Below are 25163 nucleotides of genomic sequence, written 5' to 3' on the forward strand. Positions count from 1 at the left end.
CGATGCTTATTTTCAGGTGATCACACACTAAAGAAGCCCTACCTATTATATTATATTCAATTCTTTGCCAATATATGCTCCTTAATCCTACACACTGGACCTTTAATCAACTAATGCTACTAAAAGAACTGCTGTCTTCTGTATCGCTGTGTGGGTATCACTGTGTGAGCTGCCGTCTTTAAAAGGAGCTCAGCCTGCAGGTGATGCATTGAAAAGGCAGGAGGGAACAGCAGGGAAGAGACTACTGGTGTTAGTGGATCCACCCCCTGCTTCCAGAGCAGGGGGTGGATTAATGTCATACAATTTACAACTCTCCGTGGACGCAGCAGCAGCAACCTCCCAGAGTTAGCTGTTAGCTGTTAGCTTTGCCCAGAGACAGAGTGAGACAGAGAGGGAGAGAGGCTGAAATCCCACATTACTGCATTCACATCACACCTTTGTGAAAGACAAACAAAAGGGCTGTGTCTTTACTGAATGCGTAATAGGTGTTTACCTATAACTCATAATGAAAATGACTCTCAACTAATGTGAGACGTGGACTAAATGGAAGCAGCTGGGGGGACGGATGATTGTATTCCACACCAGCCCTCTGCTTCAGCCGAGTCAGCGATCAGCAGGCAGCACTGCAGCAGCTCTACTGGAGAGCACTGAGTGGCTGTGATGTAGTGACTGTGTGCTGGAAACAGGCACCTTTGCTGCTCCGGCTGATTGCTGGTCAGAGAGACGCGATGAGGATAAAACACAGCTGAGACGGAGAAGAAATGGATTATAAAACCCTGAAGTGACGATGCGTCTTTTCTGTCTCAAATACTGGCTGAGTCCATCCATCACACACACTGTATCTAAACATGCAGCAACGTGATCGTCAGTACTTTCTGTAGCTTTAAACATGTCAGACTTTTTCCCAGTTTGAACACGTGAACCAGCTCTCATCTATTATGGATGGACTTCTGGGAACTTGTTGCTCAAATTACTCAGGACTGTTTGTGCTGGCGCGGGAGAAACCCAGAGCAACATGCTGTCATAGAGCTGAAACAATAAATCACTTATTCAATGAATATAATAATAAACTGCCACCATTCAGATAAATGATCAGTTAAGCACACTGGACAAACATTAGTTCCAGCTTCTCAGTTGTCATTTTGCTGCTTTTCTTTGTCTTATATGGTCATCTGGATATTTGGGGAGTTCAGACTATTGTTCAGAAAAAATAAGGAATATGACATCATCTGAGGCTTTAGAAAAAAGTGTAATTTTTCCCTGTTTTCTGACTAAATAATGAATCAATAATTGAGAAAAGTAATTATCATATTAATGGATGGATAATGGAAGGTATTTTTACTTGCAGTCCTACTATCGTCCATGTATAAATATTTTTTATAAGAATATTTTGTAAGCATTTTAGGAGTTGTCACAAAACCATACGGTGACAAGAATCATTCTTTATCCATCTATAAGCCTTTTGGATTTTTAATTTTTTTATTTTTAATCTTTTGCATTTACATGTCAAATATTTGGTTCCGCCTAAGACAGGACCAGTATTTTTTTTTATTTAATTTAATTTAATTTAGATTTTGTTGTTTTATTTATTTTATTTTATTTTATTTTATTTTATTCTATTTTATTTTTTTTAGCCTTTTGGCCAATGTCAGCTGGAATAGGCTCCAGCCCCCCCGCAACTGCACTCCTCTATCTTTGTTCACAGCAATCTAAGTTCCGTCTCAGCTTATCTTATCTTAATTTCAAAGGCCTCATTTCTGAATGCTTAAATCTGTGCATAAGACTGTCTTCATGAATGAGAAAGTTTGCATTTAACATGCGAAATAAACAATGAAAAATTCCTCTATTCCACAAACAGGTCCATTAATAAAGGCTAAATGGCTGATAGCTAACAAAGTCTGGGACAATTTAATTGAGGAACGGAACAATGAGGAAGAACAGAAGACAAATTTCAAAAACACATTAGGTTGTGAGACAGAAATGATGTTTATGCTACAGCTGAAATGTTTTATTTGGCAGTTGGTAAGGTGATAAATGCTGCAAACAGTGTCATCTTTAATAAGAGCTGTATCAGAAGTTGCAGTAATTGCATCTCACTAAAGAGCCATCAGTGTCAGCTCAGTGTCACCCTGAGATAAAAAATAGTTGGTTATTATTGGTGAGAAGTCCCTGATCGTTATACTGAGAGAGCAACCGCATTACAGGCTGAACCAGAGTTGTAAATAATTTGTTTTTAATTGTTGCACTTATTCTAACATTTGCAAAATATAAGATATAGCTGGCTCAGTCGACTCATTTAGAGATAACGGCGCTAAAATGTAACTGGTTGTCATCATGGCTCAGAGATCTGGTGCTCAGTAATCGATTGATAAATTTGATTCTATGCATCGATTTGAGCATTCATGTGTGAGTCTGTTGCTACGCAGTTGATAAACGAGGCCTCAGATCTTTCCTCTCACCTCCCAGACTTAGCAGGTTCAGTGAGAGTTCATCACAGAGCGGTGTCACTGTCAGCTCTTGGTTAGGTTTAATCTATCAGAGACTGTGCCCTGCTGTCTCACCTCCCAGAAACTGTCTGTGGTCTCCTCCAGGCTGGCGGACTCGTCGTATGCTCCAGACATGGTCTCCAGATTTGGCAGGATGGCTTCAGGCTGTGGCGGTCTGCAGCAGAGTAACACTCCTCATGCACTGTAAGAGACAACGAGCACAGAGGAAGGTAAATACAGAGATTTGGAGATGTGTTAACAGCCGCATAAACACTGATTATGGATATGGTTTTTAGATGCAAACGATGTTGCTACATACTCTGGTTAACTTCACTAAAATATTCATCTTGCATGTTCAGCCTGAAAAGCACGCAGTTATTATGCTGTGATTTAAAACAAGCTTTTTTTTTGTTCCAGATTAAATGCTTATTCCTGCAGCTCATGTGATCACAGCATCTTAATCTAGATCCTTTGTTCATGCTCATATAATGCCCACAAACGTTGTGTCATGGATTTCAAAGTAGATGCAAAATCCTTATGTAACAAGAAAAAGACAGCGCTCATGGAAGGTTTATGCAAGAGATTATTAACCACCAAGAATTATAACAAATTAAGCTGCTTTTTTAAAAAAGGAATAGATAATGTGACTCTACGGCTGATAAGTACATGGCATATTCACCGCCAGATTATATTTATGAAATATAGTCTCAGGGTGGAAATGAATGTTCATTATCTGCAGTTGACGTCTTAAATTAACCCTTTTTGCCTGTGAAGCAATACAAAACTCAAAGATACTCAGTTTACAATGATGTAAAATGAAGGACAGCAGAAAATTCTCACAGCTGACAAGTTGGATCCAATAAGTGTATGAAAATCTCTTGTATCCAGAAACAGTTACATAAAATGTAGAGATGAGTATTATCTTAACTATTTGTGCTTGATACATTTCTGTCCTGTCAGTCAAACTGTTGCTTCAGCTCTAACAACAATCACAACTTTGCAATAAGGTCCTGTAGATAACACAGCTGAATACACTAATACACATTTATACAAAGTCCAAACTACAGCTGACAAGATTATCAGCAATTATCGGGGGAATCAAAAGTGCATGTCTGAGCATTTTATTTTGCACAATACTTTCCACACACTGATATCAGGAACATACAAAACCACAAACCCCTTTATAACCCCATAAGACTGCTTCTCTCTCCGCTGCCCTGAGATGACTTTGTCAGGAGATGTAATGACTGGCTGGTAATTATCATAACAGCTTCTGTCAGAACACTGTCGCCTAATTGCAGAGTAATCTTTCATCATTCTAGTCAATAACATTATCACAAGACTTCAGTGGAACACCTTCTGCTGCAGCAGAAATTAATAGCAGTGACGCGACTGCTAATGATGACACGTCTTGAAATTAGGGCGCAACATTAGAGAAGGAAGAGAGAAACAATCTGTTTTTCAATCCATCCATCCGTCAATGGATGGACTGCCGAACAGGCCTATTGGGCACAGGCACAAGGGTCCAAGGGGCTCTTGATGGAAAGTCAATATGCCGACTGCAAAGGCACATAAAAGCAGCTACAGAGATGCAAAATGAAGAGCAAAACAACCACAAAGGAACACAAAAAAAGAGCCACAAAGCGACAAAAAAAACAACCATTAAGAGAAACAAGCTGGCCATGAAGAGTAGCAAAATTATCATAAAAAGGAACAAAATGACCACGAAGAGAAGCAAAATGGCCGCAAAGAGACACAAAATAACCACAAACAAAAACAAAACAACCATATAAGGACACAAAAAACACAAAGAGACACAAACGGGAACAAAACAACCATTAAGAGACACAAAGTGACAAAAATGACCACAAAAAGAAACAAAACAACTGCAAAGAGGCAAAACAAACACAGAGACACAAAACAACCACAAAGAGATGTAAAATGTCCAAAAAGAGACACAAAACAACCATCAAGAAAAGCAAAGTGACACTAAATGACTACAAAACGAAACAAAACAACCAAAAAGAGACAAAATTATCACAAAGAGACACAAAACATCCGCAAAGAGACACAACATGACCACAAAGAGAAGCAAAGCAACCACAAAAAGGAGGGATGCAAAGGGACCACAGAGAGACACAAAACAACCACAAAGAGACCCAGAACAGCTAAGAAGGAAGCAAAACAACCACAGACGCATAACAACCACAAAGAGACACAAAATAACCACAAACAGAAACAAAACGACCAGGTAGGAAAGCAAAACAAACACAAAGAACCACATAATGACCACAACTACCAAGAGACACACGACAACTACAGAGAAACGCAAAAAAGGCAACACAAGTTTTTGTCTATGTACAGAAGCCCATTGCATACAAATCTGTCCATGTATCTGCACAGCGTGTGATTATAACAACCAAACAACACAGGATAAGAAGGCTCACTGACTGCAGACCCTCAGCATAATAACTGAGTGAAGACATTAACATTCAGTCTGAAAACATCCTCCTGGTGCTGCTGCAGCCTCATCAGCTCCACACTCACCTCCACACGTTCAGGTTCAGTTCACAGCCCACACTGCAATTTAAAAAGGGACTACACTGTTAAACTGCCACAGCGTACTGAAATTATGATCGGCTTTAAGTAAGAAGTAATTAGCTGCTGCCAATGAGTTTTACTACAGCTTCATAAAACTTAATCACAGAGAGCCTCTGCTCTTGTAATATCGTTCGTAGTCTCCGATTCCTGACCCTAACCCTTGGACCGACTGTAACTTTTAGGTCCATTTAAAAAATAAACTACTTTTTAAACTAGAATTACCACCTTGCGGTTGTATGCCTCCACGCAACACTCAATTTGCAGTTACAGTTTCAATTCATGTGAAAACATGGAGGCTTCACGCACATCTTCACCCCGGCAGCACAGAAGATCGATATAGTGAGTGCAGATTCAAGATAAGTATCACTAATCTAGTATCTGACCAAATGTCTCACCTTCTGTTTCTGAGTTATGATGTAACAGCCAGAAAAGTGTTTTTGCAGAACATCATCATGTCACAGTGCAGCTGACCTTTGACCTTTTGGATATAAACTGTCATCACTTCATCATTTTATCCTGTTAGACATTTGTGTGACATTCTATCATATTTAGCATAGGAATTCTTGAGTTATGGCCAAAAACATGTTTCATGAGGTCACAGTGACCTTGACCTTTGACCTTCAACCACCAAATTCTTATCAGTTCATTCTTGAGTCCAAGAGACTGTGCCAAACTTGAGGAACTTCCCTCAAGGCCTTCTTGAGTCACGCAAGGTCACAATGACCTTAGACTCAGACAACTTTGTTAATCCCACCAAGGCCAATTTGTTTGACCAGCTTGCCTTGTAAATATACCATAATATACAGTAACATAGACACAGTCTCTCAGGATGTTCCTGAGATGTCATGTTCACGAAAATGAGATGGACGCAAGGTCACAGTGACCTTGACCTTTGACCTATGACCAACAAAGTCTTATCAATTCATCCTTGACTCAAATTGAACGTTTGTGCCAAGTTGGAAGACATTCCCTCAAAGTGTTCTTGAGATATTGCATTCAGGAGTATGGAACGGATGCAAGGTTACAATGACCTTGACCTTTGACCACCAAAATGTAATAATTTGAATCCGCATGGATGTTTGTGCCAAATTTGAAGACATTGAGTCCAGGTGTTCTTGAGATCATGTTCAGAAGAATGAGAGACAAGGTCACAGTGACCTTGACCTTTGACCTGTGATCACCAAAATGTAATCAGTTTATCACTGAGTCGATGTGGACTTTGAAGAAATTCTGTCTTGGTGTTTTTGAGATATCACGTTCACAAGGAAGGGATGGACAGATAGACAGACATGTGGACAACCGGAAAACATAATGCCTCTGGTCGCGGCTATCGCTGCTGCGGAGGCATAAAAAATCAATTAGATTTTAGTCAAGGCAAGGCATTTATTTGTATAGCACATTTCATACACAAGGGTAATTCAAAGTGCTTTATAGAGCAATACAATATAAAACAAAATAGAGTAGGATTTACAACAGGAATTAGTCTAATTTGGTTTTGATTTGTTTGCTGCCGTCATTCAAGATGGGCTTACATTAAAACCTGTTTACATGATCACCATATCTTAGTGTAAATGTTATCGTCAGCTAAACAGAGATTCAAATAAACTTCAGTTTTACAGATGCCATTTCAAACACTTGTCTCTTGAGTCTGACCGAAGGAAAACAACAACAAGTCGCCCCCTGGATTAGTTATTGTAACTGTCTGCACAGGGATCAAGTTTTTTTTAAGAAACCAGATGACTTGCCAGAAGATATATGTTGTTTTCCCAGGCTCGATGTTTCCTGAATCACTACATTGGAAAAAGTTAGTATGACGCACAGTCAGCATGGACACAGTTATGAGAATAAGACGCAGGTTGAGAAATACCATATTTTCCTTTAAGTCCTGGATATCGGAACTTCCCACCTGCTCATGACCTCACTAGACGTTTTAATCAACCCTCACTTTCAGCAGCACTTCCCCACTTTGATATAACAGATATAGATAACAAAAACCCAGATATATTGTTTACTTTGGATATTTGCACAAGCACAAATCACTAAACGATACAACACTGAGATTTAAAAAAAAAAAAAAAAACAACTATTATGGAGATAGAGAAAAGAAATGAATGTGAGCAGTTGAGGCAGGCGCTAGACACAATAAACAAAACACACAAACACACCAATGAACAGAAATGCAGATCAAGATAAGATGCAAAGTGAAGATGCAAATGAACTGGATGATGAACATCAGATTACAACAGAACAACAAAGAGAGTTATTTGACAATGCTGTTATCAGCATGATGAAATGCCAGCTGCAGCTGCTGACAAGTTTCACTGGGCCTCTGCTGGAATACAAAATATCAGTAAACAGATGATACAGAGGAAGCATTTGATAAGGGTGTGTTGTTCTAATGCTGTAATGATGCATCAGCTGCAATATGAGAGGTCGTTCCTCTCACAGTGCTTTATAAAACAAAAATATGCTCAGAATAAGTCATCTCACCTCTGACGAATATTCTGTTAGACGAGACTTAGATGAGAGGATTGATACCATTCTCTGTCTATGCTGTAAATATGAAGCTACAGTTGGAGCCAGGTAGCTTAGCTTAGCATAAAGATTGGAAACACTGGGAAACTGCCAAGCTAGCTTTGGCCAAAAGTTACAAAACTGTCCTACCTGCACCGGGTCGGTCTCAGGAAGTGTATTAAAACATCAGGGGTCACAGGGGTTTATGTACCAGACTATTTCTTGGCTGGGTGCTGTAACCTCCAGGAGTCTCTGTTGGTGAACTGGCAACCTCATCTAATATAATCCACCCTAAAACCACAACTGGTTGTTTTTCTACTTCAGTTTTTGCACAGATTGAACAAACAAGATTAGGGCTGCCCCTTCAAAGTCAGGGATTCAAATCGTCAGTCGAAGACCCCTCAGTAAACTGAGATTGCCTCAAGTCGAACAGTGGGGTTTTTTTTTAGTAGTCAGTGTGCTGTGCAGTGAACTTCTGGGGACATTTTGGTCCCTAGCATTGCTGTAGGAACATGTTGGGAACTCTCTGGTCTCTCCCCATGTCGCCCTGGTGAGTAGGCAGCTTCGTTTTGAGCCATGTAACCCCTTTAGCATTGTTGAATGCTTCAATTTTCAAAATTCATACATGCTCCTCCCATGGTCTAAGACAGTCCAAAAATACCAGCGAACAGGAACAACTTTCTCCCAAATCCAAAACACTAGAGTGTTAAAACTTAATATTGTGATGTCATCAATTATAACGTCTAGAGCTGCTCCATAGACAATGAATTGGGGAAGATGCTCTGGATGAAACTGAGAGCACCCAGGGAATGTTCTGAGTATACGGGAACCTTTTCTGTTTCATAACTGAGAGCACTACAATAGAATAAAGCTCATTTGGGTAAAAACAAAAAACACTGTGGGTCCACAAAATCAGGCTCCCATTCATTGTCTATGGAGCAGCTCCAGAATTTATGACCTATGACATCACAAGTTTGACACTTACTTCTTTGGTGTCTAGGTTTGAGACAGAGTAGCTCGTGTTCATGAATATTGATTGAACTTTCCCAGGCCATGGAAATAACATATTGGCAATCTTAATTTGATTGGTGTTTAACTAAGGTATGTGAGTACCATTAGCCAAGCTGACACTGCTAACAGTGCTAACAAAGCTAACAGTGATAACATAAGCCGAGTTAACAATGCTAAAGGGGGTTTGTGGCTTAAAAATTCAGCCACCTATTCACTGGAGTGACCTGGCGGGAGACCAGAGGATGGCTATCATGTTTCCATAGCAGCACTGTTGGGTCTGGATGGTGTTACTAGTGGTAATCGTCAACTGAGCAGCACCAATAGCTATCGTTAGCTCCTACTAGACCTGGGTGGAGCTCAGTGCTGTAAACTGAGGAGTAGCAAAATTAACCTACAGATCGTCTTAAATAGCAGGTCAAATATATTCTCTGTGGTTAACCGTTGACATTATTACTTGGAACCCATCAGCCATCGGTCTGACGACAATAATTTTGGTTATTTTTCTAAAGCTAAATTGTGTCAGACATTGCTTTTCACCCACAGTGTTCTCAGGCATAATTTGCGAGTCATTACTGCTCAGACTACAAATGGAAATCAGAACGCTACCAGTACTAAAATCTTGTCCTATTGCCCACAGATTCTGAACACATACATGCGCAGATATCTGTTGATAGAGATTAGCTCCAAGTCAACATAAAAATCAAAATCTCAGTTGTCACAAAACTTTGTGAAGCGCTGATACACTGTTGCAGGTGAACACTATCTGTGCACTGTATATTTATGTCTCTTTGAATGACCCTCTCTAACCGAGGCCAAAGCCGATTAGACATTGATGATTGTCTCATTATTAACAAAAAAATCTCACAGCTGCAGAAGAAGACGGATTTGATGTAGAAGAGCATATATGAAACAATAGAAAGAGAAAAGGCAGTGATGTGTTTTGATAGGAGGTCAGGGGGAGGGGTAGGAGCTGCATGGGTATTTGGGTCAACCGAGGACCAATGGATGGAGCAACACTTTTGACAATGAAGAGCAGAGATGAAATGAGAGAGGAAAGTGAAAGGAAACTCCAAAATCCCCAAAAAATCAACTTAATTGAGGGGGGAATATCCTCAGCGATCTATCCCAACGGCTTCAGGCCAAAGAAACGCCTCGGCCGGATGCAGCGTGGAGCATGGCATGAGTGGGTGTTTATCATGCTTGGTTAATCCATTAGCTACATGCCGAGAGGGGGCTTTTGTTCAGGGGAGCCCTTTGCTTGGCTCGCAGAAAGGCTGATCGTAGTGTAGGAAAAGAGCCATGGACGAGCTTCTTCCACTTTTTTAATTAAAGCCAACAAGTAGAGACGAAACTGAAACAGGAATAATGCTATGAATCTGACTATATGTCTAATTCAGAGTCAAGGGAGTTATTCGTTGTAGCTAGACAAACAATACCCACCCACACACATACACACACACAAACCAAAACATTGGCAGCCTCAAAGGTTTAGTCACCATCACACTGCTTTGATTCACTCCTCACTATCCTTCTCTTTCATCAGTACAACCTGCAGTCTCGGTCAAAAGATCTGCATCCTCACAAACAATCAGATTAAAAAGAGCATCACTGGGAATCCCTGTCCCTCTAAAGCAAGTGGCACCATAAAGCACCACAACTCGCAGCAGCAAGGCGAGCCGGGAGCATCAACACGTCAAGAGAGTCAAACCCAGAAACAAAGACCGTCAACACACCCGGAGAGAGGCAGACCACAGCCCCCCGCCACAGCAACAAAAGCTTACCCCCAGTCCTCCATTAACAGCGGCTAAGGCTACAGCTAGGAGAAAGGAGACACGTGGACTCCTCCAGCAGTCAGCCCCTCTCCTCTCCTCCTCGTCTCCCCCTCCTGTTCGTTTAGTTTTGCTTGCCGTCCTCTCTGACTGACTGAGCGATGGAGCATCAGCGTGCCGAGCAGGAGACGAGAAGCACTAATCTGTGATCTGAGATCTTCCTGCCCGGGAGCACTGTGCAGACTGTGTATGTGTGTGTGTGTGTTTCTCAATGAGTGAGGGATAATCCTGTGGTGCTGTGCTTGAATGGCTCAGACAGAGCAGCAGGCCAGAGAGAGAAAGAGAGGAGGGAGTGAGAGGGAAGGGGGTGGGGGGGGTGGAGAAGGTGGGCTGCTGCCGCTGCCGTTTGTGAACAGTGTGGATGCTGTAGTGTGGATGTGAGAGGAGTTAATGATCAGACTTTGGTGGAACTGGCGATGGTGCGGACATGATCTGAATGCTTCTATAAAAGCAGCACAAGCTTGGTATTTTTTAATGAAGTTCTTAGTCATAGATACTTCCTTTAAATGCCTGGAAACAAGAGGAAAACGTACTTTTCTTCCTACCTTAATGTAGCTTCTACAAAAGTGAGACGAGTCTTATATGACTGTATGATCACACTAAAGCAGGCTGGTTTGGAAAATACCTTTGGCATGTGAAATCAACCTGCAGTCACACCTGTTTTTTCAGGTCGCAATGATACCTGTCTGCAATGAAATGACTAAACAATTGGATTTTTTTTTTTTTTTGTCCATTATTTGCTCTGGTGCCTGCCCAGTCGCCAAAAGGAAATGCTGTCATCCTATGTTTCTGCAAACAATGTTACATTTGTACGTTTTATTTTATAGGTAATGTAATGTAGCATATGAGCTGACTAGTCATGGGGGAGTTGGAGGGGATGGTGAATGGTGTGTCGAGATGCCTGCCAAGCTGCAGACCACTGTTTGAGACCAACAATCAAACAAAAAAAGGTTGTTTTTTAGCAAGTCATCACTGCGTTTCCAGCGGCTTTATTGCCAACAAACAGGTTGCCTTTTTGCAACCTGTCGCAGTGTTTCCACGAAAAATAGTTCCACAAGACAATGTGTTTTTATGGAGACATGCTGCATTTCCTGCTGGGGCAGTGCCACAAAAAGCAGTTGTTTTGTTTGGAGACATCGCTTGATTTCCTGCCAGACAATGCCAGTTAAAGTGGGTGTTTCTCATGGAGACATTGCTGTGTTTCCTGCTGAGGCAGTGCCACAAAAAGCAGTTGTCTTGTTTGGAGACGTTGCTGCATTTCCTGCAAGGATGGTGCCACAAAGAGTGGGTGTTTTTCATGGAGACATTGCTGCATTTCCTGCTGGGCTAGTGCCACGAAAAGCGAGAATGTCTTATGGAGACATTGCTGTTTTTAGCCGGGGAGAGCTGGTCAAGAGTGCAACTGGTGCAGCCCAGTAAAATCTAGAGTTTCAGCTGACTAAACTTCTCTTCTGAGTCTGTTCTGCTCTCTGTGATCTGCGTTTTAATACAGCTGAAAGAACGAGTTCCTTTTTTTCATTTAGACATTTTTCTATTTCTGTTGTCTGACAACTAAATGACCATAAAATTCTGATTCAACAGTGGGTCATAATGCTACTCCTGAGCTGCTGCAGCGAGACGTCATACATCAAGCGACTACTGACATTTAAAATGTGCGATCACAGAGAGGGTAACAGGTGACATTAAGTTGTCATCTTAACTTTACTGCCACACAGCCCCCAGGCTCACCTCACTGTTTTACAAAAAGCTCAGTTTTATATAAAGGGCAGCTGGAGTTTTCGGATTTATACACTCTGGAAACAGACTCTGGAGCAGCTCAGTTTAAGTAGGGGCAAAGGGCCAAACGGCAGCGAAAACAATTTTAAATGTATTTTTTCACTTCTATTTCGTCTCAGTGTAGTAATATTCTGTGGGGAAGAAAAGGACAACCAGATGAAAAAAAGATGGAGAAGGTGGAATGAGATTTTGGTCCAGTGATCCAGATAATAAAGGAGGCTACATTTCATTACAACACAAATTCCTTCAGCAGGCTCCAGTCAAACACAGGCAGGGTGGGGGCTAACTAACAGGAGACTACGATAGTATCAAGCTGAGCGCATGGAGGGTGGAGGTGACCCTGAGGTAAATATACGTAACCTGTTCTGAATGTTCACGAAGGCCAGAGGGCAGACCTGTGCTGTTGACATGGCAGCCATAAAATGATTAATAATTAGACAACTTGACATAAATCGCAGAGCAAAAGTTGAGCTATGCAACTGTGGTGTAGGTTGAAGTAAAACGCAGAGTCAAATGCAACAAATTCATAAATATGTTCATCATAAATAACTATTTTGTAAATATTTATTTATGTTAATGAGAACATGTTATCGTGACAGTTTGCTTCACTGTTCATTTTATTCTTCTTGCTTTGTTTTTGCCCTCTCTCCGGCAGCATTATTTAAAGCTCAGACATTATCCAAGTCATCCTATGTGTTCAAAAACAAGTAGAACAAGAGACGGACACCTCCCTCAGAGCCTTGACCACAGCTCGGTCACCGTGCCAACCAGACTGACATGATGTCACTGTCTGATGGGCTGACTGTCACAATAAGACAGGACCCAGCAGACCACAGAGAGCAGAACGGACGACTGTGTGTCTCTGCTGAGTGTGTTGTTGAGTTGTGAACAAGATAGTGGAGGTGAGGATAATGAAGACGGTGTAGTGAAAAGACTGCGCTACTGTAATCAGCACTTTTACACTGGTGATTTCACAAGTAAATCAGAAGTCGAATCCAAAAGCACAGCCAGCAGGACATGGTTTTGATAGATGGAAGACTGTGACACAAAGAGAAAAGGAATTAACCAGGCTGAAAGGCGACAGCCATGCTAGCAGCTCTGTAAGGCTGTACGCTTTGTATTCTGACCTGATAGTGGCATAACATGAATAGTTAGGGGATAACTCAAGGCTTAAGCTTTTACATTTCATCCTGAGGGGGACATGAATGTCTATACCAAATTTCATGGAAATCCAGACAGTTGTTTTTGACAGTTGTTGAGAAATTACACTGAAAACCCAAACATGTAAACCTCATGGGGACACTAGAAGTTAAAGTCAGATCACCAAAGTCAGTGTGCTTCATCCTCTGAGTACCATAAATATCTGCACAGAATTTCATGACAATCCATCCAGTAAGTGTTGAAATATTTTAATCTTAAAGTGGTGGATCAACGAATTAAACATGAGAATGGCAATGTCATCCGTAGAGCCTTGCCATGAACACGGCTTATGAAAGGATAAAGTACAGACAGCGTTTTGATAGATACAATTTGACTAGCTTAAGTGACATCATACTGTATGGTGCTTTTTAGGTATTCAGTGCGTTTCCTCCCATGAAATTACACACCAAGGAATGGAATGTATTTATTTCAAAGAATCCATGTACTGTGACAGCTCAAGATTATTTACCATGTCAGCTTTACACAGAATTACAACCGAACTTCACAGCCATGTTTGTTACGCTCTAATCTATTCAGTCATGTGCGTATGTTGCATACCATCCTGTTTAAATTTTAAGCAGAAATCAACAGAATATACTGCACCAGAAGAATATGTTGGTATTGTACATTTCTGCAAACCACAGATACACTTTAGAAATGTCATATCGACATTTCTAAAGTGACGCACCATATGAGCCGACTGTCACTGGGAGGTGGAGGGGATGGTGGATGGCATGGCCCCTTTAGATGAGACGCCTACCAAGCTGCAGACCACTACAGACCAACAAGCAACAAAACAACTAGTTGTGTTTTAGTCAGTCATTGCTGTGTTTCCTTTGGCTTTTTATGCTCCAAACATGGGCGTTTTGCAGTAACTCATTGGTGTGTTTCTACCGTGGATAGTGGCACGAAACGCAGTTATTTTTTACCGAGACATTGCAGTGCTTTTCAGCCAGGATTGTGCCCCCCAGAATATTAGAGTACAAATAATATGAAAATATGTAATCATTTTAGTCATTGCATGGTGCTGCATGGTTAGCATTGTTGCCCCACACCAAGAGGGTTCCTGGTTTGAACCCCATGGTGGGAGAGCCCTTCTGTGTGGAGTTTCTCCCCATGTCAGTGTGGGTTTTCTCTGGGTACTCCAGCTTCCTCCCACAGTCCAAAGACATGCAGGTTTAACTGGTGACTCTAAATTGTCTGTAGGTGTGAATGTGAGTGTGAATGGTTGTCTGTCTCTATGTGTCAGCCCTGTGATAGTCTGGTGACCTGTCCAGGCTGTACCCTGCCTCTCACCCAATGTCAGCTGGGATAGGCTCCAGTCCCCCTGTGACCCCTAACAGGTTAAGCAGTTACGGAAAATGAATGAATGATCTTTTCCCAACCATAACCAATTGTTTTTGTTCCCAAGGTTCAGATGTGTTGGATACATGATAGTGTGCCATTGCTAAGTATCCATGGTTTTCAGAAACATAGAATGCCAACTTTTTTCTGGTGACTGTGTTGAAGAATCTCCACTATGTTGTTGGCTTAACTTTACTAAAGTCTTGCTGAAAAATAACTTTTGCTCACAATCTGCGTTTTCGTGCTTTTTGTACTATTTTGTCAGCTCCAGCTCTCAGTGGAAATATAGGAGAAGCTGTTTCAAAGTCGGTTCTTCATTTTGAATTTCTCAGCAAGAGAACTGTAAAATAGAGAACCACCATATTTTAAGATCTTCAACTAGGTTTCAGAAAAGTATCAAACCCCAGCAGGTGGAGCAAACAAGCTGATTAAACTTGCATTTAAAACTTTAGAGTGAACACAACCACAAAAACGTTATGTCTGGTACCACAGGAGATATTAGAAACCATTCCTCATGCTGCATGACGCCCGACCCACAACTACAGAATAATACAGACGGTCATTGATCACAGCTGACATGCTTTTTAATAAATATCCACACTGTATGAATTTTCTAATCAGCGATGGGTGCAAGGCGGACATATACTAAGTCTATTTGCATTAAAAACAGCCTCGGAATAACAAAGACTGACACAACTCTGCTTCAGTTCATCCATCAAACTGCATGTGAGACAGAAGACGGGAGGAAAAAAACATAATAAAGGCTGCTGACATTTTTCAAAACAGTTTATAAAAATGAGGCGACACTTTGAGGAAAAGCAAATAAATATATTGCTTCTTTTGCGCATTGGTAGTTCCATTGCAGTTTTTTGTGCTGTTTGAAAAGATATTTGATCATTTAACGATTTCCACTATCTTCATATACTCTAGACACACACACACACACACACACACACACACACAAGCAAAACATCCACAGTATCTCTCTCTGGAGCCACCCTCTGCCCTCCGAGCACAAACACCTCCTGTACGGTGAGATCTTGGCCACATTATTCAAATGCAGCACTTTTTCTTTCCCTCAGGACAAACAGCACTGGTTCTGCTGCTGCCCTCATCACATTCAGGTCCTATATATAGAACCCCATTCATCAATAATTCACGCCGCTGTAAACAGATAGAGGAGATGACCAACCTGACTCACGTGGAGAAACTCTTTAGGGTTTGATATAATCTCATGTCACTGTCAAAACAATTGGATTATGAAACAAAGGGATCGATACAAGGCAGCGGCACCACAACAGGCCTGAACAGGAACTTTGTGAATTATGTGTTTCAGACCTTGAGGGCAGTTTGGAGTATCAGAAAACTAAATGCCACAGCTCATCCCGACAGCACAGCACTACCTTGTATACTGTGAACTCATTTGAAATGTAATCTTATCTTGCAGAAAAAACAATACATTCCGCTCTAGTTTAATATCACCACTGACAGTCCCTGGTAAACAACTCCAGCCCTGCAAAACATCCTGGACTCTCAGCTGACGTCTCTGCTGCAGGTAAATAAAATGTGAATGAAGAAAAAGAATCTGCTCAGCTCTCGCTTCCCTTGACGGCTGATAGTGTTGCTGAGGAAGCCTCGATAAAAGGCATTTAACCCTCAGCTTCTCCTGTGGTGTTACTTCGTAGCCAGCAGTAGAGCATTGTTGTGCACTTCTCCAGTACAGATATGTGCAGCGGTACACTCAGAGGGTCAGACACATGCAGGAAAAAGTGTTGATGCTGCATCTAAATGCAATGTGCAACAAGAGAATGCACGTACAATTCCTGTAGAAGTGTTTAAGGCAGCCAGCAACCATTTGTCATAACCTCTGCGGCCGCCCGGCCGACTAACTGAAACTCATTCCGGTTTCTTTACAATATTCATGTATCATCAATAATACAGAAGATCTGGACACAAGCAGACTTAAATACCTGTACAGTGGTCCTATTTTGAGCCACTAGCAGACACGCTCATACCTCCGACAGAACTGCCGGCAGTCAGGTTGCATTGTGGGTAATGCGAGTGCCAGGTTTTGACAAGGAAGAAGAATGCACAGAATAATAAAGACGATATCTCTGGTTCTGCCGCACTGAATCGGATCCTTTTTGTGAGTCTGACAGTAGTTAAAGGAGTGCAATGCTTTATCAGCGGAGCATCTTTTAAAGTCCACACCTTCACGTAGATAAGACAGAGATCAAGGTCCGTGTGTGCTTAATCTAAGATGACTTTCTTGGCAGTTTTTGACCATGACCTTTGTAAAATAACACACACATTAGAGAAAAGCACTCAGTGGGGAGCAGATCTCCGCCAAGTGGCCGCCCGAGCTGATCACAGCCGCTCTAGATGATTTATGCAATTGTGCAGATGCTAATAAAAATACAAGCCTTGTCTATTTTTGACAGAGCCATGACATGTTGACCTGCTGACAGGCAGTGTATATGAAATATAGAGGCAATAAGCACATCCAAAAATCTTTGATCTATGTCACATTATAGCTAGACTTTTAGAGGTATTAACTTTGTCTGTAAGCTACGTAAGAAATACCAAACACAATTAAAACAGACAAAGAAAATTAAAGATTTAATTACCTGCTGACCTACTTATGGTAGAAACGCAAATATCAAGGAAAAATGACAAAATTAACAAAATCTAAAAGCAAAATTGGGCAGCTTTTCCCGTTGGAACTGTCTCTCCTGGCTCCCTTAGATAAAATGCTGGCAAATGGGGACTAAGTCATCTCGTATTTTGCCTAACTTTAGTGGATTATAACATGTCAGATGGAATTAATCTGGAGATGCTTCGGTTCAACATAAGACAAAAGGTTTCTATGGCTGTCAGTGTTTGAGCCACGATAAAGGCCAAAAAGTGGTCTGCAACAGACGTTAAGGCTTGTTTTTAGCTGTGAGGATTTCTGGAAAACTTGACACTCCTACTAGCTAGTTAAGAGAAGTGAGGAATCAGCACTCAATGAGGGTATAAAACAGTCAATAAAACAGGTTTTTCGAAAGTTACGGATCACCACAACTACAAGAGGTCCTTGAGCCAACAGTCATAGATGTGCACACAAAATATGAGGCTGACTGGTCCAGTAGTTTGCGAGAGTAGCTGTGTACAGACAGATACACACACTCACAGGGCAGTTGTAGTGGAAGGAGAAGTGAGACTGATTATTATAGTAGAGACCCTGGGAAAAGTTTGGTTTTGCTTTCACTTCATTTTATTTTTAAGTATTAATCTGTGATCTCATCATGAGGTCCTAGATACTTGCAGCTGAAATGAGTTTTCTGTCTGGGGTCAGCCTTAGAGACAGGGTAAGGAGCTCGGACATTCAGAGGGAGCTCGGAGTAGAGCCGCTGCTCCTTTGCGTCGAAAAGGGTCATTTGAGGTGGTTCGGGCATCTGATCAGAATGCCTCCTGGGCACCTCCAGTTAGAGGTGTTTCGGGCACGTCCAACTGGTAGGAGGCCCTGGACAGACCCGAACACACTGTAAGGATCACATATCTCATCTGGCCTGGGTGGGAACGCCTTGCTGTCCCCCAGGAGGAGCTGGAAAGAGTTGCTCGGGAGAGGGACGTCTGAAATACTTTGCTCAGCCTGCTGCCCCCATGACCCAGCTTCAGATAAGCAGTTAAAAATAGATAGATTGAAGTATTAATGCCATAACTGAATTGAAATTGGCTGAAAAAATCGTTAAAAGACTGAAAAGGTAAAGAAAGCCAATTGACTTTTTTTGGGGAAAAAAAAAAATCTGAAGGTGCATGAGAGAGACATGGATCAAGAGAGGAAGGGTGGGTACTGAGGCTGCTTATGCTTAGGACCCATAATTTGGTGCTACGCCCCTGCATACTCACACACACTCAATCACACGCAACCAAACGCATGATCCACTCTAGGCTTGTCTGGCGGAGATAAAGACACCGTCGTTCATTCATTCGTGTCAGAATTCATCCTGTGTTATACGATAGCAAAAACTACTGGAAAACGCTCACAACTACGAACGCAGCTACACAACTACAAGTATACCATAAAACCATAAAACCATAAAATTAAAAGTAGACATTAAGATGTGTCATTACAGATCAGAGCTGTGTTACTGAACCTGGTCTGTCCTCTCTGCGGCCACTCAGTCCTCGACAGCGTCACTCCAAGTAATTTCTGACACCTGAAACTTGGAGTCCAACAGCCTCACTGCTCAACTGCAACCATGACGCATCCTGCGGTCGAGCACGCCTTTTACACACACACACACACACACACACACACACACACACACACACTGAACTTTGACATATCCCTGAGAAGACACATTAGGCCATCAATTATTCGCTAACTGCGAAGGAGGGTGGAGACTTGAGGGCTCTCCCTTGTCGCACACATTCAACTGGCAGGTGTCATGTAGTCAGGCAAAGGAGACTCAGAGACAGACTGACAGAGAGAGAGAGAGAGGACAAAAGAGACAGACAGTTACTCATCATGCAGATGAAGGAGGCAGACAGGAAGAACAGAGAGAAGTAGATAAAGCTTGTTCTGTAGAGTACAGACAGATGAGTCAGCATCGGGGTATCAGGTCAGCCGTGCCACGTCGCCTCAATCAATACGCATTTGCTGACGTACAATGAGCAATACCTGTAGAGGATGAATAGCGTCTTTCATTTGAGGGGTAAACATGTCTGACATCAATAATTTAAGAATGCTGCATGAAAAACTCTCAAAATAACAGGAATTATCTTGAGAGGATGCCATTTGAGAGCATAATAAATGTTCTTTTCTTAATTTAGTGTGATGCTGCGAATAAAAAGAATCAGAGCAGACAGGTGTGTGTGAGCGTCCTCTCGTAATAGACAGCTTCCCACAGAGCCAGGTACATGATCACCACACACAGCAGAGGATAAACACTCGCAGGATTGTCGCCTGAATTCCCGCAAGTCATGAAAAGACTCAAATAAAGCCTGTCGTCCATCCACGCAGACAGATGCTCGTCTCCCCATTGTGTGCCATCTGTGTATCATCTAATCATGTTTCTCCCTGCGGGGCTCACTCCATTTGACCCCGGTGTTCTATCCCATTATTGCAGGAAGTAATATACGACCCCTGTGCAGGGATGAGAGGGACTGAAAGGGCTGCAGGTCTGGTCGTATGTAGAAAACACAATCTTATAATTGAGGCTGTTCTTCTGCTGTTATCTGACAACATCCTGAGGTCATGAGTCAGAGTACCCCCAACACACCCCTGCTTTAAAATACTTTAAAGTCTTTTCACTATTTGTGATAATTGTATTTCAATTAGTGAATATTTGCTGTTTTTCTCTGGAGTCCAAAAGGCTTCTATGTTCAGTACAACTAACATACAACTTTCTCTCTTATTTGTGATAATAATGAAATATAACATTGTTTAACCTTTGGACAGAGCCAGGCTAGCTGTTTCCCTCTGCTCTCAGCCTTTATGCTAAGCTAAGCTAACTATCTCCTGTCTCTAGCTTCATATTTAAAGGGACAGTTCACCCCACAATCCACAATACATATTTTTCTTGTTACCCGTAGTGTTATTTATCAGTCTAAATTGTTTTGGTGTGAGTTACTGGGTGTTGGAGATATCGGCCATAGAGATGTCTGCCTTCTCTTGGATATAAAGCCCAGTTCAGTCAAGTGGTTTGCGATGAGAAACCGGCCAGTGTGAACTGGCCGGCTGACGGTGTCACCTGCAACTCAGCTGATCAAATCATGTAGGGACTATTTTTCTTTCCACTGAACTACACCCACCAACCGTATCAAATCAAATCAAATCACCGTATCACCGCTCAGAAGGAAGCGTGCATCTCAGGACGAGAGGCTCATGCTCATGACAGCGTGAGATGTGCACATTAATGGCATCCTCCTCAGCTGAGCTGTAATGTTGGTGGTGCTAGGTGAGCTAGCAGGTAGGTGTAGTTCGGTAGAAAGAAAAATACTTCCTACATGAAACTGCTCACAACAAGGTCTGTGGATTATCTTGAGTAACAGGGTCATGATTTCTGGAAAGAGACATTGCTGTTGAGTTTTTCAAATGTATTTTTTGGCGCTTTGAGCACCACAAGCTGAGTGCCATCTAGTTCCATTATATTCAAGAGAAGACAGACATCTCTACAGCTGACATCTCCAACACTAAGCATCCCCCACGAGAGTTTAGACTGATAGACAGCACTACAGGTAAGAGGAAAAATATGTATTTTTGAGTGAGAGATATGAGAGTGGTATTGGGTTTCTCATATCACTTTTGATAAGACTAAGCATACTTAAGTTTGCTATCTGACAGTTGCTCCAGTTTAGCCACCAAAGGACATGTCACATTATCTCACATTGAACACTGATGAAAGCAATTCATTCAGTGCAAATCAAAAGCAACCAAAAAAAACAACATAGTTGACAAAATATCTCACCACGACCTTCATTTTGTGGCTGTCGCCTTCAATCATCACACAATCTTTTTCAGTAGTTGTCACGAAACTTCAGATGCTTATGAATGTTTTTGCAATGGCTTAAAAACTGAAACTAAAGTTCACTCCTGACCTTGGAAACATGACTGACTAAAATAATTTTAGTTTCACTTCACGTTCAGACTTTGCTGTACAGTAAGGGAATAAAACCCAGACACAAAATGTGGCCCAGTGGTTATTTCAGGCAATCATCGGCAGGTGTACGCATATCTATAAATGTTTTGCAGGTGTTGGATGACAATCTGTACATGAGAACAAAACATCCCTGCACTCTGCTGTCTTGTTTCCAGCTCCTATTTTATTGTATGACAAACTTACCATCACCACACTTTCACATAACGTCTCCTGCAGATTAAAGAGAGAAGAAAATTGTACGTGCATGTGTGGTTGTGGAACACCACTTAATATTCTGTGTAGAGCCAATTTCTCATACTCCAGGGTTCAAAGAATTCAATAGGGCAAGTGTGGAGGACCTCTGTGCTCTCCATTCCACTTTCTTTGTAATCAATAACCTTTTCTTTCCACCGCCCAGTGCAGAGAGTCAGTGTGGACACTGTTAATTGAAGTCTCTGGTTCAGCTGCTGGAGTCAAAGTGTGCACACACTGAAGCTGATACTGAGAAGGGAAATGGAAATGACTCATTCAAAGACAGTGCAGCTGCTAAAAGCCATGAAAGCTACACACACACTCTCACACACACATACAAAAGCCTCTGTTGTTGTTGTTGTGAATGAGAACTCCTCTGGCTGTTAGGAGTGAGATCCACTGAGAGGAAACACCATCAGTGATGCAGTCAGTATGTAGGTGGCAGTTCAGTCGGCAAAGTGAAAACAGCTTTAACAGGTTTAAATATTACTGTTGGTTTGAAAACACCTACTGTAAGAGCACGGCACACACACAAATACATCCATACTGAAACAATCCAGCAACAAAGATTTTGAATATATAGATTTGATAATCAATGAATTGTTTTAGTCATCTTCACAACAAAATGCCAATTATTCTCTGGTTCTAGCTTCTTAAATGTGAGGACTGCTTCTGTTCTTTGTCATAAATGGTAGTGAACAGAATATATTTGGGGTTTTGAAATGTTTGTCAGAGGAAATACGTAATCTGGAGATGTTAATTTGGGCCATTTTCTGGCCATTTTCACCATTTTCTGACATTCTATAGGCATTAAAATGAATTCATATTAATCGATTAACCAAGACGATATTACGCATGACAACAATTTAACTGCTTCAACTTAAAGCAACAGCATGGAAGTAAGCATGTATCTACTGCTAGCTCACCTAGCACAACCAAGCGGCAACCTCCGAGACTGAAAAGTTAACCCAATGTGGAAGTGCCAAAAACTGCAGTTCATCAAATGGCCACTTGAGGCTGGCTCCAAAAGTGAGTAAATCTCCAGACTCCCATGTTACAATGCCCAACTTTACAGGAGAAATATGTTTAAAGCCTGGTTTGGTCTCTATATCTAATTTCAACATTCATGACGACTGTGCAGAGTTGAATTTTTATATAACTCATCCATTTACAATTTATCAAGGCCCAAAGTTATGCATATTTAAGGGCGGAGTGGCTTAAATGACAGACCATCTACGAGGTGTCGCCACAGTCTGTGAGTCAGATCTGCCCCTCAGTTCTCCACAGCTCCAATCTCTCATTCAAGTATGGTCACTTCTGGCTCCAAAAAATCAAGATAACGACTGCTTAAATGTCTAACATTAGGCCTCAAAACAGCAGTCCACAAACCAACAGGTGACATCACAGTAGGTTGCTAACATCTCAAACCATGGGGTGCCATTGTTTACATCTTGTGCTGTCACGAGTATGAGCCTCTCGTCTATGAGGCATGCATCCTTCTGCGCAGTGATACGGTTGGCAGGTGTGGTTCAGTGGAAAGGAAACAGTTCCTACATAAAATTGCTCACAACAAGATCTGTGGATTATCTTGCGTAACCAGGTCATGATTTCTGCAAAGAGACATTACTGTTGAGTTTTTCAAATGTATTTTTTGGCGCTTTGAGCACTGCAAGCTGAGTGCCATCTCGATCTATTATATTCAAGAGAAGGCAGGCATCTCTACGGCCAATATCTAAAGTATAAATATGTATTTTTGGTTTTGTGGTGAACTGTTGAAAGTTCATTCTTGGCCTTGGAAACAGCAGCTGTTCTGAAACTTTCTGAAACTCATCAGCAAATGAAGTTTCCCCGTCATAAATAAATGCAAAACGAAAGTTGTATTTCACCAGGGAAGCAAAGAAAGGCTGTGCCCATCTGGAACATCTGGGCAAACTCCATCTTCTGATTAAGATAATGTGTTGTGACTGAAAGCTCCATAGCAGCCAATATGTGTGCCTTTTGTCAAGTTGATTGAATTGAGTAAGTCATTTTTCCAAAACATTTGCTGCTTCTCAAATGTGAGCCACTTTTTAACAATTTTCTGACATTTTATATACTAAACAATCCTCGATCAGAAAAACAGTCAACAGGTTAATCAATGATGAAAATATTCATTTGGGTTTAGCCAAATTTCTAATCAGTAAGACTCTAAAAACTTAGACAGCTAAAAACTTTTGTCTGACATTTAATAGACCAAATGAATATTAATCGAGAAAATAATCTTCACATTAATCAATCATGAAAACAGTTGTTAGCTGCAGCCCTACGCCTCAAACATGCCCAAACACAGTCGCTCCCACCTCTACACACATGCACACCACACAGACACCATCCTTAGCAAAGTTGCCATGGCAACACCAAGCCCTCTTCCTTCCTCCTCCTCTGGCTCTAAAGCACTTCACTGACACTATAAATCTGACACGCTTGAGCCTCAGAGGAGCAAAGCAAACCCGCAGCCAACAACCTCTAATAGCCTCTTCTTGTTCCTCTTAAGCTGTGAGATGGCTTTTGTAATGTACCATCTACAGCAGAGGTGCCCTGGAGATACAAAGTGATTCATTGCACTCAGGAAAGTGGAAGTGTATCAACGTCACATGATGCAGATTCACAACAATTCTTCCTCCAGCACTTAGTCAATGAAACTCTCACCACATGGCTGACTTACAGTAAACTTATTGTTTTGTTTGTGTGTGACCCTTCAGATTTATCTTGGGACCACTCAAGGCCCCCTGACCCCCAGGTTAGGTACCAAATAGTGATTTTCATTAGGGATGCAACTAGCAATTGGGCCAGTTCTTTTCTCGATTAATTTATTCATCTTGGGCTGCAAGTACATATATCATACTCTCAATTTATCATCCAAGCCGCAGTTATTTGCCGGGTTGCAGGGGCAGCAGGCTAAGCAAAGCATCCCAGACATCCCTCTCCCCAGCAATACTTTCCAGCTCCTCCTGGGGGACCCCAAGGCGTTCCCAGGCCAGATGAGATATGTAATCCCTCCTGCTTGTTCTGGGTCTGCCCCAGGACCTCCTACTGGTGGGACGTGCCTGGAACACCTCCAATAGGAGGCACCCAGGAGGCATCCTGATCAGATGCCTGAACCACCTCAACTGACCCTTCTCAATGCAAAGGTGCAGCCACCCTACTCTGAGCTCCTTCCGGATGTTCGAGCTCCTTACCCTATCTCTAAGGCTGAGCCCAGCCACCCCACGGAGGAAACTCATTTTGGCCGCTTGTATCTGTGATCTAGTTCTTCCGTTCATTACCCAGAGCTCATGACCATGGTGAGGGTTGGGACGTAGATGGACCAATAAATTGAAAGCTTTGCCTTCCGGCTCAGCTCCCTCTTCATTACAACAATCCGATCACTTGTTAACAAGACCCCAAGATACTTGAACTCCCTCGCTTGAGGCAGTAACTCAACCCAGAGAGGGCAATCCACTGGTTTTTGTATAACAACCATGGCCTCAGACTTGGAGGTGCTG

At 41.9% G+C, this 25163-nt stretch overlaps 1 protein-coding gene across 4 annotated transcripts in view; it reads right to left on the bottom strand.

Moving 5' to 3' along the window:
* The window catches only part of pacsin1b (protein kinase C and casein kinase substrate in neurons 1b), a 41761-nt gene that overhangs the window by 10598 nt on the left and 6000 nt on the right, over window positions 1-25163 (bottom strand). The window contains exons 1-2 of one of the 4 annotated variants that reach the window (XM_049573198.1): window positions 18901-18987; window positions 2562-2688 (exon numbers count right to left, since the gene is read on the bottom strand). In XM_049573198.1, the coding sequence (XP_049429155.1) occupies window positions 2562-2621 (60 nt within the window). In that variant the 5' untranslated portion in view covers window positions 2622-2688; window positions 18901-18987. The other 3 variants (XM_049573278.1, XM_049573038.1, XM_049573118.1) reach the window with 3 other exon arrangements.

Source organism: Epinephelus fuscoguttatus, linkage group LG1 (assembly GCF_011397635.1).
Source record: "Epinephelus fuscoguttatus linkage group LG1, E.fuscoguttatus.final_Chr_v1".
NCBI lineage: Eukaryota > Metazoa > Chordata > Actinopteri > Perciformes > Serranidae > Epinephelus > Epinephelus fuscoguttatus.